Source organism: Bombina bombina, chromosome 4 (genome assembly GCF_027579735.1).
Source record: "Bombina bombina isolate aBomBom1 chromosome 4, aBomBom1.pri, whole genome shotgun sequence".
Classification (NCBI taxonomy): Eukaryota; Metazoa; Chordata; class Amphibia; order Anura; family Bombinatoridae; genus Bombina; species Bombina bombina.
Genome location: NC_069502.1, coordinates 1,150,782,672 through 1,150,798,290, shown reverse-complemented (window position 1 = coordinate 1,150,798,290; position 15,619 = coordinate 1,150,782,672). Strand labels below are relative to the sequence as shown.

At 41.6% G+C, this 15,619-nt stretch overlaps 1 protein-coding gene across 1 annotated transcript in view; it reads right to left on the bottom strand.

The window, feature by feature from the left end:
* The window catches only part of LOC128658085 (calpain-8-like), a 128,852-nt gene extending 114,411 nt beyond the window's left edge, over positions 1-14,441 (bottom strand). The window contains exon 1 of the mRNA XM_053712539.1: positions 14,196-14,441. Within this exon, the coding sequence (XP_053568514.1) occupies positions 14,196-14,426 (231 nt within the window). The 5' untranslated portion in view covers positions 14,427-14,441. The remainder of the gene's footprint in view (positions 1-14,195) is intronic.
* Between the last annotated feature and the right edge of the window lie 1,178 nt (positions 14,442-15,619).

Genomic DNA, 15,619 nt, shown 5'->3' with positions numbered 1-15,619 from the left:
GTGCCCGATCTGGTAGTTAATATTTTATATATTGTTTTATACACATATATATTTTATTAATCATTAGATTTTTAGTATATTTGAGCCCATTGCGGCTTTTTAATTTGTGCGGTTTTGTTGCTAATACCGCATTGGTTAATATCCCTTCACTCACGTAACCATGGAGGTGTGTATCTACAAGCACCCCATTGGACAGTTTACGCCAATGGAACTCCCAGCATGGGGACACACCTACGTACATGCACGGTATGCATTTGAAGACGCCGTACTGATTGTTATAAGTTCGTGGTTTTTATGTGTTTTATTATACACTTATGCACCTGAGGAAACGGTCACGTACAGACCGAGAAACGTTGTGTAAATAAAGTCTTATTCATTTTAAGATTGCAGCCACGAACTTTCTTTTTCTGACATCTATATTGGTAACATTGTATTTTGCCATCACAATACAAACTACCATTTGTCTTGCTGTTTCACTCCTCTTTGGAGAGCACGGATCTGAATTGGATATCTTGATCTGAGTAGACCGCAAGTCAGTCCTTTTGAACATTGGCTAGGAGCCAAGACCACCAGCGTAGCTACCCAAATTGGCAGAGACGAGCGGAACCTTACCACCACAGTGGAGTGGGAGTTAGCTGGACAACTCTGAGGGTCCAGGAGGCACTTGTGACACTTTTCAAGTGTCCTTTATCCTGTGAGTATTTGGTTTTATTTGCATTGCGTGTCCCATCTCATTGGTAACCGCACTATGTTGGCGCCTTCTTTTATCTTCTTTTCTATGTAGTATCCACCCCTGGGTCACCAACAGGGATCGTTTGAAGAAGTGCTTGCCTCCTGTGATTTGGACAATACGCCCACCACATATGTATAACCTTGAACTCTGAATATTGGGACGATTTCACTATATCGTTGTATATATTAATGATCCCACTACATTGCTGTGTCTATTACTAATATTGCCTTGTATTTTAAACACTAGTACCTCCCCTTTTTTATCTAAGGAGTATACTGTCAAGACAGCACTTATTCACTATCACCATTTGCTATTTTAGTTTAGACCTAGGAATAACTTATCTGTTTCCTATTTTGGTCCTAATTTTTTATAATGATCTCTTTATGATGGTTATTTGCATATAGATTTTTGTTTCACTGTGATATTGATAGTTGATTTTGTTTCACTGTTATATTGATAGTTGATTTTCAGACCGTTGGCGCACTAATTATACACTTTTACATTTTTGATCACCTTTAAGTGACGCCATCCAAGATGGCGTCCCTTCAATTAAGAATGGCTGATAGAATTCTATCAGCCAATTGGAATTAAGGTAGAAAAAATCCTATTGGCTGATGCAATCAGCCAATAGGATTGAGCTCGCATTCTATCGGCTGTTCCGATCAGCCAATAGAATGCAAGCTCAATCCTATTGGCTGATTGGATCAGCCAATAGGATTTTTTCTACCTTGATTCCGAATGGCTGATAGAATTCTATCGCTCCTCACCGGATGGATGAAGTTAGAAAATGCCGTCTGGATAAAGAGTTCTGCCCGTCTGGAGGACCACTTCGCCCCGGCTTGGATGAATACTTTTGCCGTCTAGAGGACCACTTCTGCCCAGCTTGGATGAAGACGTCTCCCAGCAAGTCGATCTTCAGGGGGTTAGTGTTAGGTTTTTTTAAGGGTGTATTGGGTGGGTTTTATTTTTAGGTTAGGGTTTGGGGTGCAAAAGAGCTAACTGCCCTTTTAAGGGCAATGCCCATCCAAATGACATTTTCAGGGCAATGGGGAGCTTAGGTTTTTTTAGTTAGGTTTTTTTTGGGGGGGGTTGGTTGTGTGGGTGGTGGGTTTTACTGTTGGGGGAGGTTGCTTGTATTTTTTGTTTCAGGTAAAAGAGCTGATTACTTTGGGGCAATGCCCCACAAAAGGCCATTTTAAGGGCTATTGATAGTTTAGTTTAGGCTAGGGTTTTTTTTTGGGGGGGGGTTATTTTGATAGGGCTCTTAGAGTAGGTGTAATTAGTTTAAATTTCTGTAATTTGTTTATTATTTCTCTTGTAAGGTGTATCCAGTCCACGGATTCATCCATTACTTGTGGGATATTCTCCTTCCCAACAGGAAGCTGCAAGAGGATCACCCACAGCAGAGCTGTCTATATAGCTCCTCCCCTAACTGCCACCTCCAGTCATTCTCTTGCAGCTCTCGACAAGAAAGGAAGTATCAAGAGAGATGTGGTGATTAGTGTAGTTTATCTTCAATCAAAAGTTTGTTATTTTTAAACAGTACAGCGTTGTACTGTTTTTACCTCAGGCAGAAATTAGAAGAAGAGTTTTGCCTGAGGTTTTTGATGATCTTAGCAGGTTGTAACTAAGGTCCACTGCTGTTCTCATACATAACTGAAGAGTATGGGAAAACTTCAGCTGGGGGAACGGCCTGCAGAATTAACTGCCCTGAGGTATGTTCAGTATATTTTTTTCTAGAGAGATGATAAGGTCTAGAAAATGCTGACAGTGCCTGATATATTTAAGGTAAGCCTGATTGCAGTGATTTAATAAACGACTGGCATCATGCTTGCAGTAAAGGGTAATATTCATGTTACTTGCTCTTATGGCTTAGTATGTTAAACGTTTGCATGATTTATAAAGAACGTTTTTTACTAAGAGTGATAAATCTTTATTTGGGGCCTAGTTTTCCACATGGCTGACTAGATTTCTCCTAGGAGTAGTTATTTATGGCCCTTTCACTTTGAGTGCATGGTGGGAGGGGCCTATTTTCGCGCTCTAATTGCGCAGTTGTTTTTACATTCTGAGACATCCAGCTTCCCTGAAGGAATCCCCTGACATATTGGACCTCTGTAAAGGGTTTTTGTGCCTACAAAAGTCGTTTTTTGGGAAGGTAGGAGCCACAGTAGAGCTGTGGTAGTTTGCTTGTGACTGTTATAACGGTTTTACCGTTTTTTTGCTTCGTTTTTGAGCCTGAGGGGTTAATCATCCATTTGCAAGTGGGTGCAATGCTATTTTACCCTAGTACACACACTGTAAAAATTTCGTAGAGTTAACTGCTTTTTTTCACTGTTTTGCAGTTTTTGTGTTTGTTTTTTTCCCTTAAAGGCACAGTACCGATTTTTATATTCTGCTTTTTCACATTAATTAAAGTGTTTTCCAAGCTTGCTGGTCTCATTACTAGTCTGTTAAACATGTCTGACATAGAGGAAACTCCTTGTTCATTATGTTTAGAAGCCATTGTGGAACCCCCTCTTAGAATGTGTACCAAATGCACTGATCTTACTATAAGTTATAAAGACCATATTCTGGCTTTAAAAGATTTATCACCAGAGGAAATTGACAAGGGGGAAGTTATGCCGACTAACTCTCCCCATGTGTCAGAGCCTATAACTCCCGTTCAAGGGACGCCAAGTACATCTAGCGCACCCATTGCGTATACTTTACAAGACATGGCGGCAGTTATGAATCATACCCTTACAGAGGTATTGTCCAAACTGCCAGGGTTACAAGGAAAGCGAGACAGCTCTGGGGCTAGAACAAATACAGAGCTCTCTGACGCTTTAGTAGCTATGTCTGATATACCCTCACAATGTGCAGAAGCCGAGGCAGGAGAGCTTCTATCTGTGGGTAATTTTTCTGACTCAGGGAAGACACTTCAACCTGATTCTGATATGTCTACATTTAAATTTAAGCTTGAACACCTCCGCGTGTTGCTCAGGGAGGTTTTAGCAACTCTGGATGACTGTGACGCCATTGTAGTCCCAGAGAAATTGTGTAAATTGGATAAATACTATGCAGTGCCTGTTTACACTGATGTTTTTCCAATACCTAAGAGGTTTTCAGAAATTATTACTAAGGAATGGGATAGACCAGGTGTACCGTTCTCTCCCCCTCCTGTTTTTAAAAAGATGTTTCCCATAGATGCCGCTACATGGGACTTGTGGCAAACGGTCCCTAAGGTGGAGGGAGCAGTCTCTACCCTAGCGAAGCGTACAACTATCCCTGTCGAGGACAGTTGTGCTTTTCTAGATCCAATGGACAAAAAATTAGAGGGTTACCTTAAGAAAATTTTTATTCAACAAGGTTTTATTCTCCAGCCCCTTGCATGCATTGTCCCTGTCACTGCTGCTGCGGCCTTCTGGTTTGAGTCTCTAGAAGAGGCTCTACAGGTAGAAACCCCATTGGATGATATCCTTGACAAGCTTAAAGCTCTTAAGCTAGCCAATTCATTTGTTTCTGACGCCGTTGTTCATTTAACCAAGCTAACGGCTAAGAACTCAGGTTTTGCTATTCAGGCGCGTAGGGCACTATGGCTTAAATCCTGGTCAGCTGACGTTACTTCAAAGTCTAAGCTTCTCAACATTCCCTTCAAGGGGCAGACCCTATTCGGGCCTGGACTGAAGGAGATCATTTCTGATATTACTGGAGGAAAAGGTCACGCCCTTCCTCAGGATATATCCAACAAATTAAGGACCAAACAGACTAATTTTCGTGCCTTTCGAAACTTCAAGAGTGGCGCAGCTTCAACTTCCTCTAATACAAAACAAGAGGGAAATTTTGCCCAGTCCAAGCCGGTCTGGAGACCTAACCAGGCTTGGAACAAAGGAAAGCAGGCCAAAAAACCTGCTGCTGCCTCTAAGACAGCATGAAAGATCAGCCCCAGATCCGGAAACGGATCTAGTAGGGGGCAGACTTTCTCTCTTCGCCCAGGCTTGGGCGTTGGAAATTGTGTCCCAGGGATATCTTCTGGACTTCAAAGCCTCTTCCCCAAAAGGGAGATTTCATCTTTCACAATTATCTGCAAACCAGATAAAGAGAGAGGCATTCTTACATTGTGTTCAAGACCTCCTAGTTATGGGAGTGATCCACCCAGTTCCACAGGAGGAACAGGGGCAAGGCTTCTATGCAAATCTGTTTGTAGTTCCCAAGAAAGAGGGAACCTTCAGACCAATCTTAGATCTCAAGGTCCTAAACAAATTTCTCAGGGTCCCATCCTTCAAGATGGAGACTATTCGAACCATCCTACCTATGATCCAGGAGGGTCAATATATGACTACCGTGGACTTAAAGGATGCTTATCTTCACATTCGGGTACACAGAGATCATCATCGGTTTCTCAGGTTCGCCTTCCTAGACAGGCATTACCAGTTTGTGGCTCTTCACTTTGGGTTAGCTACAGCACCAATAATCTTTACGAAGGTTCTAGGGTCACTCCTAGTGGTCCTAAGGCCTCGGGGTATAGCAGTAGCCCCTTACTTAGACGACATTCTGATACAGGCGTCGAATTTTCAAATCGCCAGGTCCCATACGGACATTGTTCTGGAATTCCTGAGGTCTCATGGGTGGAAAGTGAACGAAGAAAAGAGTTCTCTATCCCCTCTCACAAGAGTTTCCTTCCTAGGAACTCTGATAGATTCTGTAGAAATGAAGATTTACCTGACAGAGGCCAGGTTGTCAAAACTTCTAAATTCCTGCCGTGTTCTTTATTCTACTTCTCGCCCTTCAGTGGCTCAGTGTATGGAAGTAATCGGCTTAATGGTAGCGGCAATGGACATAGTGCCGTTTGCCCGCCTACATCTCAGACCGCTGCAACTCTGCATGCTCAGTCAGTGGAATGGGGATTACACAGATTTGTCCCCTCTACTAAATATGGATCAAGAGACCAGGGATTCTCTTCTCTGGTGGCTATCTCGGGTCCATCTGTCCAAGGGTATGACCTTCCGCAGGCCAGATTGGACAATAGTAACGAAAGATGCCAGCCTTTTGGGCTGGGGTGCAGTCTGGAACTCCCTGAAGGCTCAGGGCTTGTGGACTCAGGAGGAGGCACTCCTTCCGATAAACATTCTGGAACTAAGAGCAATATTCAATGCTCTTCAGGCTTGGCCTCAGCTTGCTGCGGTCAGGTTCATCAGATTTCAGTCGGACAATATCACGACTGTAGCCTACATCAACCATCAAGGGGGAACAAGGAGTTCCTTAGCAATGTTGGAGGTTTCAAAAATAATTCTTTGGGCAGAGGTTCACTCTTGTCATCTATCAGCTATCCATATCCCAGGAGTAGAGAACTGGGAGGTGGATTTTCTAAGTCGGCAGACTTTTCATCCGGGGGAGTGGGAACTCCATCCAGAGGTGTTTGCACAGTTGATTCAACTTTGGGGCAAACCAGAACTGGATCTCATGGCATCTCGTCAAAACGCCAAGCTTCCTTGTTACGGATCCAGGTCCAGGGATCCCAAGGCAGCGCTGATAGATGCTCTAGCAGCACCTTGGTCCTTCAACCTGGCTTATGTGTTTCCACCGTTTCCTCTGCTCCCTCGTATGATTGCCAAGATCAAGCAGGAGAGAGCTTCAGTGATTTTGATAGCACCTGCGTAGCCACGCAGGACTTGGTATGCAGATCTGGTGGACATGTCATCCCTTCCACCATGGACTCTGCCGCTGAGGCAGGACCTTCTACTTCAAGGTCCTTTCAACCATCCAAATCTAATTTCTCTGCGTCTGACTACTTGGAGATTGAATGCTTGATTTTATCAAAACGTGGTTTCTCCGAGTCGGTCATTGATACCTTAATTCAGGCTCGAAAGCCTGTCACCAGGAAAATCTATCATAAGATATGGTGTAAATATCTTCATTGGTGTGAATCCAAGGGTTACTCATGGAGTAAAGTCAGGATTCCTAGGATATTATCTTTTCTCCAAGAAGGATTGGAGAAGGGATTGTCAGCTAGTTCCTTAAAGGGACAGATATCTGCTCTGTCTATTCTTTTGCACAAGCGTCTGGTGGATGTTCCAGACGTTCAGGCGTTTTGTCAGGCTTTAGTTAGAATCAAGCCTGTGTTTAAACCTGTTGCTCCACCATGGAGTTTAAATTTAGTTCTTAAAGTTCTTCAAGGGGTTCCGTTTGAACCTCTGCATTCCATAGATATCAAGCTTTTATCTTGGAAAGTTCTGTTTTTGGTAGCTGTCTCTTCTGCTCGAAGAGTTTCAGAGTTATCTGCCTTACAGTGTGATTCCCCTTATCTGATCTTCCATGCAGATAAGGTAGTTTTGCGTACCAAACCTGGGTTTCTTCCTAAGGTGGTATCTAATAAGAATATGAATCAGGAGATTGTTGTTCCGTCACTGTGTCCTAATCCTTCTTCAAAGAAGGAGCGTCTATTACACAATCTTGAGTGGTTCGTGCTTTAAAGTTTTATTTACAAGCTACTAAGGATTTTCGTCAAACATCTGCATTGTTTGTTGTCTACTCTGGACAGAGGAGAGGCCAAAAGGCTTCAGCAACTTCTCTTTCTTTTTGGTTAAGAAGTATAATCCACTTAGCTTATGAGACTGCTGGCCAGCAGCCTCCTGAAAGAATTACAGCTCATTCCACTAGAGCGGTGACTTCCACATGGGCTTTTAAAAATGAGGCTTCTGTTGAACAGATTTGTAAGGCGGCGACTTGGTCTTTGCTTCATACTTTTTCTAAATTCTACAAATTTGATACTTTTGCTTCTTCGGAGGCTATTTTTGGGAGAAAGGTCTTACAGGCAGTGGTGCCTTCCGTTTAAGCGCCTGCCTTGTCCCTCCCTTCATCCGTGTCCTATAGCTTTGGTATTGGTATCCCACAAGTAATGGATGAATCCGTGGACTGGATACACCTTACAAGAGAAAACAAAATTTATGCTTACCTGATAAATTTATTTCTCTTGTGGTGTATCCAGTCCACGGCCCGTCCTGTCATTTTAAGGCAGGTGTTTTTTAATTTTTAACTACAGTCACCACTGCACCCTATAGTTTCTCCTTTTTCTTGCTTGTCTTCGGTCGAATGACTGGAGGTGGCAGTTAGGGGAGGAGCTATATAGACAGCTCTGCTGTGGGTGATCCTCTTGCAGCTTCCTGTTGGGAAGGAGAATATCCCACAAGTAATGGATGAATCCGTGGACTGGATACACCACAAGAGAAATAAATGTATCAGGTTAGCATAAATTTTGTTTTTCTGTAATTTAGTGTTTGTTTGTTTTTTGTACTTTAGATTATTTTATTTAATTTAGGTAATTTTTTTTAATTTAGTTAATTTATTTAATTTTAGTGTAGTGTTAGGTTTAACTTAGGTTAGGTTTTATTTTACAGGTAAATTTGTATATATTTTAACTAGGTAGTTATTAAATAGTGAATAACTATTTAATAACTATTGTACCTAGTTAAAATAAATACAAACTTGCCTGTATAAATCATAAATCATAATAAATCATAAACTAGCTACACTGTAACTATTAGTTATATTGTAGCTAGCTTAGGGTTTATTTTATAGGTAAGTATTTAGTTTTAAATAGGAATAATGTAGTTAATGATAGAAATATTTATTTATATTTATTTAAATTATATTTAAGTTAGGGGGTGTTAGGGTTATACTTAGGTTTAGGGCTTAATACATTTTATATAGTGGCGGCTACGTTGGGGATGGCAGATTAGGGGTTAATAAGTGTTATGTAGGTGGCGGCGGTGTAGGGGGGCAGATTAGGGGTTAATAAGTATAATGAAGGTGGCGGTGGGCTCCGGGAGCGGCAGGATAGGGGTTAATACGTTTATTAGAATGGCGGTGGGCTCCCGGAGCAGCGGTATAGGGGTTAATAACTTTATTTAGTTGCGGCGGGGACCAGGAGCAGCAGTTTAGGGGTAAAACAGTTAAGTAAAGTGTGGGTGTTTAGGGACAGGGTACCAATTAAGCTGGGAAAAAGCCGAAGAGCAGCGAGATCGATGACTGTTAGTTATCAACAGTCCACTGCTCATCGCCCTGTACTTGGTGCTCGGCTTTTTGACAGCTTTTTTGGTAAATATGGAGAGCATATTCAGGTCCGCGGCAGCGATGTAAGGCGATCTTAGGCGAGCATATTGGTGCCAGCAAATGCAGGTAAGTTGGCGGGTTGATAAATAGATGCCAAAGTGACAGGTCATGCAGCCAGAAAGCATCGCTACCCTGCTGCTCTACCCACGTAACCCTTCTGGCACAAAAGCCCACGCACGCTACATGCTTACACTGCGCAAAGGCATTTTAGAAGCTTTTTTATTATTATTTTAAAAAAAAAAAGTAAGAAACAAAATGACTTAGGTCACTGAGGGCTTTTATCTACACCACCGCTGTCTAGTGGCCGGTTGGGACCTTACTGTCTTTTTGTGAAAATTGTTATAAAACAGATTGCTGAATGTTTAAAATGTAGCAATTTAATGCTAAGGTTATGACATTTTCATAAACAATTATTGATGTGTAATGGTTTAATGTATTGCAGGTGAATTTGTCAGATTATATTTAATCATATTATAAAGTTTTAAGCATTTAAGGGGTTAAAATTGTTAAATAAGTCTAATAGCGCCATCTAGTGGTATATAAGGTTGTGATTAATGTTTGCAAGCTATAGCATGAATAAGGGATAATATCCCGAAACGTCGCTGTGTTTGTTTTCCTCTGATCAATAAATACAAATATTGATTTGCTGTCACCTCAGTTTGTTTTTTGGAACTGCTTAGGAACAGCAGTGTTGCGCAGCTCCTGAGTAGTACTTTAACTATGCGTTTAACACATTTGTGGGAGTTAAACACAGACTTGAAGGGGTTGCTAGCACTGAACTTAAATGCTCTAACTCAGGGATGGCCAACTGGTGCCCAAGGGCCACATGCGGCCCCCTGCACTAGTCTTTGCGGCCCCAGGAAAAAAGCGGAACTATAAATGTGTGCTTCAGTTTTGGTGGCTCCAGGAAAAAAGCAGAAATACAAATTTGTGCTTTGGGTGGTCAAAACTAAAAACAGCCTTTTTAAAGGGAGAGCAGCATTTTTGTTGTGTTGTTATAGAACAACATATCAGCCAAATCTAAACATTTTTAAAACAAATTAACATCCTTTTCACTGCAATTATTTTTCAATAGCCAAACTCCACTTAGCATTTCTCTTATTTGGAGGAGCCAATCTAGGCTTTAGGGGCCGATTTATAAACTGTCTGACATGATCCGCTCATCGTATGCAATTGATGTCTGTCCGCAGCCTCAGAGCAGGTGGGCGAGCTTAAGACCGCTGCTTCTTAACTGCTGTTTCTGACGAGCCTGAAGGCTCACGCGGAAACAGGGGCATCAGGGGCCAATCGGCCCTTAATAAATCGGCCCCTTAGTCTGCAGACAACACTGACTAGCCACTGTCATAAAGTTAGTATAAAGTGCATTGTTCTCAAGTTGTTTTCTGATAAAGCCAATAATGAACGTATATGTGGCAGGGTTATAGCCTTGGGAAGTCAGCAGGCGCATTTCAAGTCCTGAGAAGTAGAAATTGCTCACTTTTCTGAGCTAAATTTCATTAAAAAATGGGGGGGGGAATAAATAATGAAAATATATTGATAAGTTGTTTTATTACACATAACAACATTTTATACAAAAATCTCAAAGTGTTTATTGTCCCTTTTAAAAAGACATAAAATGTAAGATTGTTACTTTTGTAGCTCATTTCTAACTGTCCTTACCCAGCCTCAGCAGAGCTTAAAGGGATATTAAACAGCAAATAAATGCTAGACGATAATGATATAATCAAAGCAAAGATTTGCCTAAGAATATTATGTAGATTTATTTTAATGTAGATTTATTAGTTGCGTAAATATTAAGGCTATGGCCTCTATTTAATAAGCACCGTACTTACCTGCATTCGCCTGCCCCAATACGCCCGGCTAAGTTCGCCTAACCTCGCTGCCACGGGCCTGAATACGTTTGCCAAATTTATCAATAAAGTTGTCAAAAAGCCGCGCACCAAGTACGGGGCGATGAGCAGCGGACTGTGTTATTTATCAGTCATCGATCTCGCTGCTCTTCGGCTTTTTCCCAACTTTATTGATAACCTGTCACTAAACACCCACACTATACTATACTGTTTTACCCCCTATACCGCAGCCCCCCAAAGCTCCCCGCAACTAAATAAAGTTATTAACCCCTAAACAGCGGCTCCCAGACCCCGCCGCAACTAAATAAATATATTAACCCCTAAACCGCCACTCCCAGACCCCGCCGCCACCTACATTATACCTATTAACCCCTAATCGGCCGCCCCCTATACCGCCGCCATCTACATAAAGTTATTAACCCCTATCCTGCGGATCCCGGACCCCACCGCAACTAAATAAATATATTAACCCCTAAACCCCCGCTCCCGGAGCCCGCCGCCACCTATATTAAATTTATTAACCCCTATCCTGCCCCCCCTTTACCGCCGCCACCTATATTAAACTTATTAACCCCTAAACCTAAGTCTAACCCTAACCCTAACACCCCCCTAACTTAAATATTATTTAAATAAATCTAAATAAAAATTACTCTTATTAACTAAATTATTCCTAATTAAAACTAAATACTTACCTATAAAATAAACCCTAATATAGCTACAATATAATTAATAATTACATTGTAGCTATTTTAGGATTTATTTTTATTTTACAGGCAACTTTGTATTTATTTTAACTAGGTACAATAGTTATTAAATAGTTATTAACTATTTAATAACTACCTAGCTAAAATAATTACAAAATTACCTGTAAAATAAATCCTAACCTGTTACAAATAAACCTAACACTACACTATCATTTAATAAATTAAATAAATGAACTACAATTACCTACAATTAAATACAATTAAATAAACTAAACTATAGTACAAAAACAAACAAACACTAAATTACAGAAAAGTTAAAAAAATTACAAGAAGTTTAAACTAATTACACCTAATCTAAGCCCCCTAATAAAATAAAATAAAAAAAAATAATAAAAGTCCCTACACTAAACTAAATTACAAAGTAATCAGCTCTTTTACCAGCCCTTAAAATGGCTTTTTGCAGGGCATTGCCCCAAAGTAATCAGCTCTTTTACCTGTAAAAAAAAATACAACCCCCCCAACATTAAAACCCACCACCCACATACCCCTACTCTAACCCACCCAAACCCCGCTTTAAAAAACCTAACACTAACCCCCTGAAGATCACCCTACCTTGAGCCATCTTCACCCAGCCAGACCGAATTCTTCATCCAATCCGGGCGATTTGGTCCTTCATCCGGGCGAAGTCTTCCTCTAAGCGGGGCAAAAAGAGGTCCTCCATCCGGGCAAAGTCTTCCTCCAAGAGGCGCAGAAGAGGTCCTCTATCCGGCAGAAGTCTTCATCCAAGCGGCGTCTTCTATCTTCATCCATCCGGAGCGGAGCCATCTTCCACTGAGCCGACGCGGAGCCATCCTCTTCAACCGACGACTTAACGACGAATGACGGGTCCTTTAAATGACGTCATCCAAGATGGCGTCCCTCGAATTCCGATTGGCTGATAGGATTCTATCAGCCAATCGGAATTAAGGTAGGAAAAATCCGATTGGCTGATTCAATCAGCCAATCGGATTTTTCCTACCTTAATTCCGATTGGCTGATAGAATTCTATCAGCCAATCGGAATTAAGGTAGGAAATTTCCGATATTCAGGGGGTTAGTGTTAGTGTTAGTGGGGGTTTTTTAAGGGGGGTTTGGGTGGGTTAGGGTAGGGGTATGTGGGTGGTGGGTTTTAATGTTGGGGGGTTGTATTTTTTTTTTGGTTTCGGGGTTAATATATTTATTATAGTTGTGATGGGGTCTGGGAGCAGCAGTTTAGGGGTTAATTAGATTATTGTAGGTAGCGGGGGTGTAGGGGGGGCAGATTAGGGGATTAGGGGCTCCGGGAGCGGCGGTTTAGGGGTTAATATATTTATTTCGTTGCGGCGGGGTCCGGGATCCACAGCATAGGGGTTAATAAGTTTATGTATGTGGCGGCGGTATAGGGGGCAGCAGATTAGGGTTTAATAGGTATAATGTAGGGTGCGGCGGGGTCCAGGAGCGGTGGTTTCGGGGTTAATATATTTATTATAGTTGTGATGGGGTCTGGGAGCAGCAGTTTAGGGGTTAATTAGATTATTGTAGGTAGCGGGGGTGTAGGGGGGGCAGATTAGGGGTGTTTAGACTCGGGGTACATGTTAGGGTGTTAGGTGCAGACATCTCCCATAGGAATCAATGGGATATTGGGCAGCAGTGAACATGAGCTTTCACTGCTGTCAGACTCCCATTGATTCCTATGGGATCCACCACCTACAGGGCGGCGTATCGAAAACCAGGTATGCTGGGCCGGAAAAGTGCCGAGCGTACCTGGTAGGATTTTGCTAAGTTTCAAAAGAAGTCAGATAGTGCCGAACTTGCGATCGGCACATCTGGAGTGACGTAAGAATCGATCTGTGTCGGACTGAGTCTGGCGGATCGTAGCTTACGTCACCATATTCTACTTTTGCCGGTCTGTAGGGCTTCATAAATATGGCGAATCAGCCTTGCCACAAATACGCTGCAGAATTCCAGCGTATTTGCGGTTGACAGCTTGATAAATACAGGCCTATACATGTAAAATGTCGAACTTCTATAGTCTACTTTAGTTTCCATAGGGTGCTAGTAACCTCCATGTTGGTTTGTAGGATTTTCCTTTTTCTATCTTTTCTGCTCAGGACAAACAGGGACAGATATAAATCAAGCAATAAAAGAGAGTGTGCAATCAAGGTTGTGTGGACTGTTAATGTAAATATCTAATAAAAGTTTCACGTTAGATAGATAAAGGGAAAACTTAGCTTTCAACATGGCAGCACCTTTTTACTTTTCAATAGCTAAACTCCACTCACCATTTCTCTTATTTGGAGGAGCCAATCTGGGCTTTAGGGGCTAATTTATCAACTGTTTCACTGACATGATCCGCTCATCGTATGCAATTGATGTCCGCAGCCATCAATTGAATTCACAATATTCTGGCTAAATCCTATGGTGACATAACTTTTTCAGCTACTGTTATAAAGGAAAAAACTAAAACTGTGAAATATGTATAATTGTTTACCTTATATTATAGTAAAATATAAAATACATATTAATCTATTTCAGTTTTTATTAGAAGCATTATGCAGTATTCATATATAAGGAAAATACTTCTACTAAAAGTTATTGATGTTTCAGTAATAGTTTTTACCCTGCATGTGACATATGGAACATGCGTCTGTATGAAATGCGCCATCATGGACACAAAACGCATCACCCCCAGCTGTCTGAACAGATATAAGCTGTCAGTGCAGGTGCATGTGATCAAATGCTTTATTACAGAAATACCTCTAATTAGAACTGAAATTTACTGACATTTTATTTTCCTTACCGAGGGTCTCAGCCAGGTAACATCTTTCGCTTTAGCAGAGTCAGGTCCAAACTCTTTCACACCTAGAGATGAAGAATTAGCAGGGAAGGTCTCATCCTCAAACAGAGTGTTGGCTGCCAGGCACTGGGCTTTCAGGGTCTCATAATCCTGCCCTAAATACTTTACAGGATTTTTATTGGAGCACATGAACGCAGGCACGGAGGATCTGGTTCTATCTGCTGGACCTGACATGATGTATCTGCTCTGTGAGTGATCTGATGCACAGCAGCAGTAAGAGGTATAAATAGACAGATCTGGGGACACCTCAGATGGGAGGGAACATAAAGGTTGTAAGAATGTGTGAGTTACAATGAGAATGCCTGAGGCAGTGTGTTATGGCCAGTCTCATGGTTTCATTTTAAACCCATAATGCTGCACTCCCAGTCCCCCCTGTGGCATTAGAGCATATGACTACAGTCTCAGACTTAATTATGTTTGCCTTTCAAAATGTATATATTTTTTCAGCATTTCTTTTTTCACATACAAATCCACAACGTTTGGTTTAGCATTGGCAATAAAAAGAGGAAGACTTACAATTGTCCATTGGTTAAAGCACCCTACCCAAGCTCAGGTGTACTCATGACAGTGTAATAAAGTTGTATATAAAGCCAGGGAATCACATTCTATTTAAAAGAGAGAAGCAGGAATTGCTCAGACACAGCAGAATGCATGGTTTTTACTTTTATTTTTTGTAATTAAAAGGCCGCTAATTGTAGCTGCGCACCACACCTCTGAAATTCCTGGTAGTGATGGGGTTAATCAGTTAGCTGGTTAGGGTAAAAATTATTGTAGTGCAGTGATTAACCTCCCAACTAACACCTACCACCACCCTGATCACTTCCCTCCCCCCTCCCACTGGTCTCCATCATCTTCCACCATATTAGGTACTGGCAGCCAGCCTACCAATATACAGTTAGTTTTTTTTTAAATTATTTATGTATTTAGTGTAGGAATCCCTCCTCACCCTCCCACCTCCCTGATCCCTCAGAAATAGCTGTCTTCCCTCCCCCCCCTCCATATTTGTTACTGTCAATATACCAGTGTCCAGTCTGTGTGTGGGGGGTTGTGGTTTTTTTACTTATGATTTTTTTTTTGTTTTCTGTAGTGTAGTGATCCCCCCTCACCCACCTGACCTCCACCTTTAAGCGATTACCTGTAAGGGCCCCCTGCACCTCCAATTTCCCTTTTCTGTAGTGTAGGCACCCAACCCTCCCTCACCCCATCCAAAAATATTTCTGTAGTGTAGGGAACCCTCAACTCCCTGTTTTTTGTATATTTACAAGTGGATATGTGCCAAAACCCCCTGTTTTGCATAATTATTTGGTTTCATCGGCAGCACTCTCAAAGGTTTATCTAAAAACTATTTTTTGCAAGGTGTGTTAAAT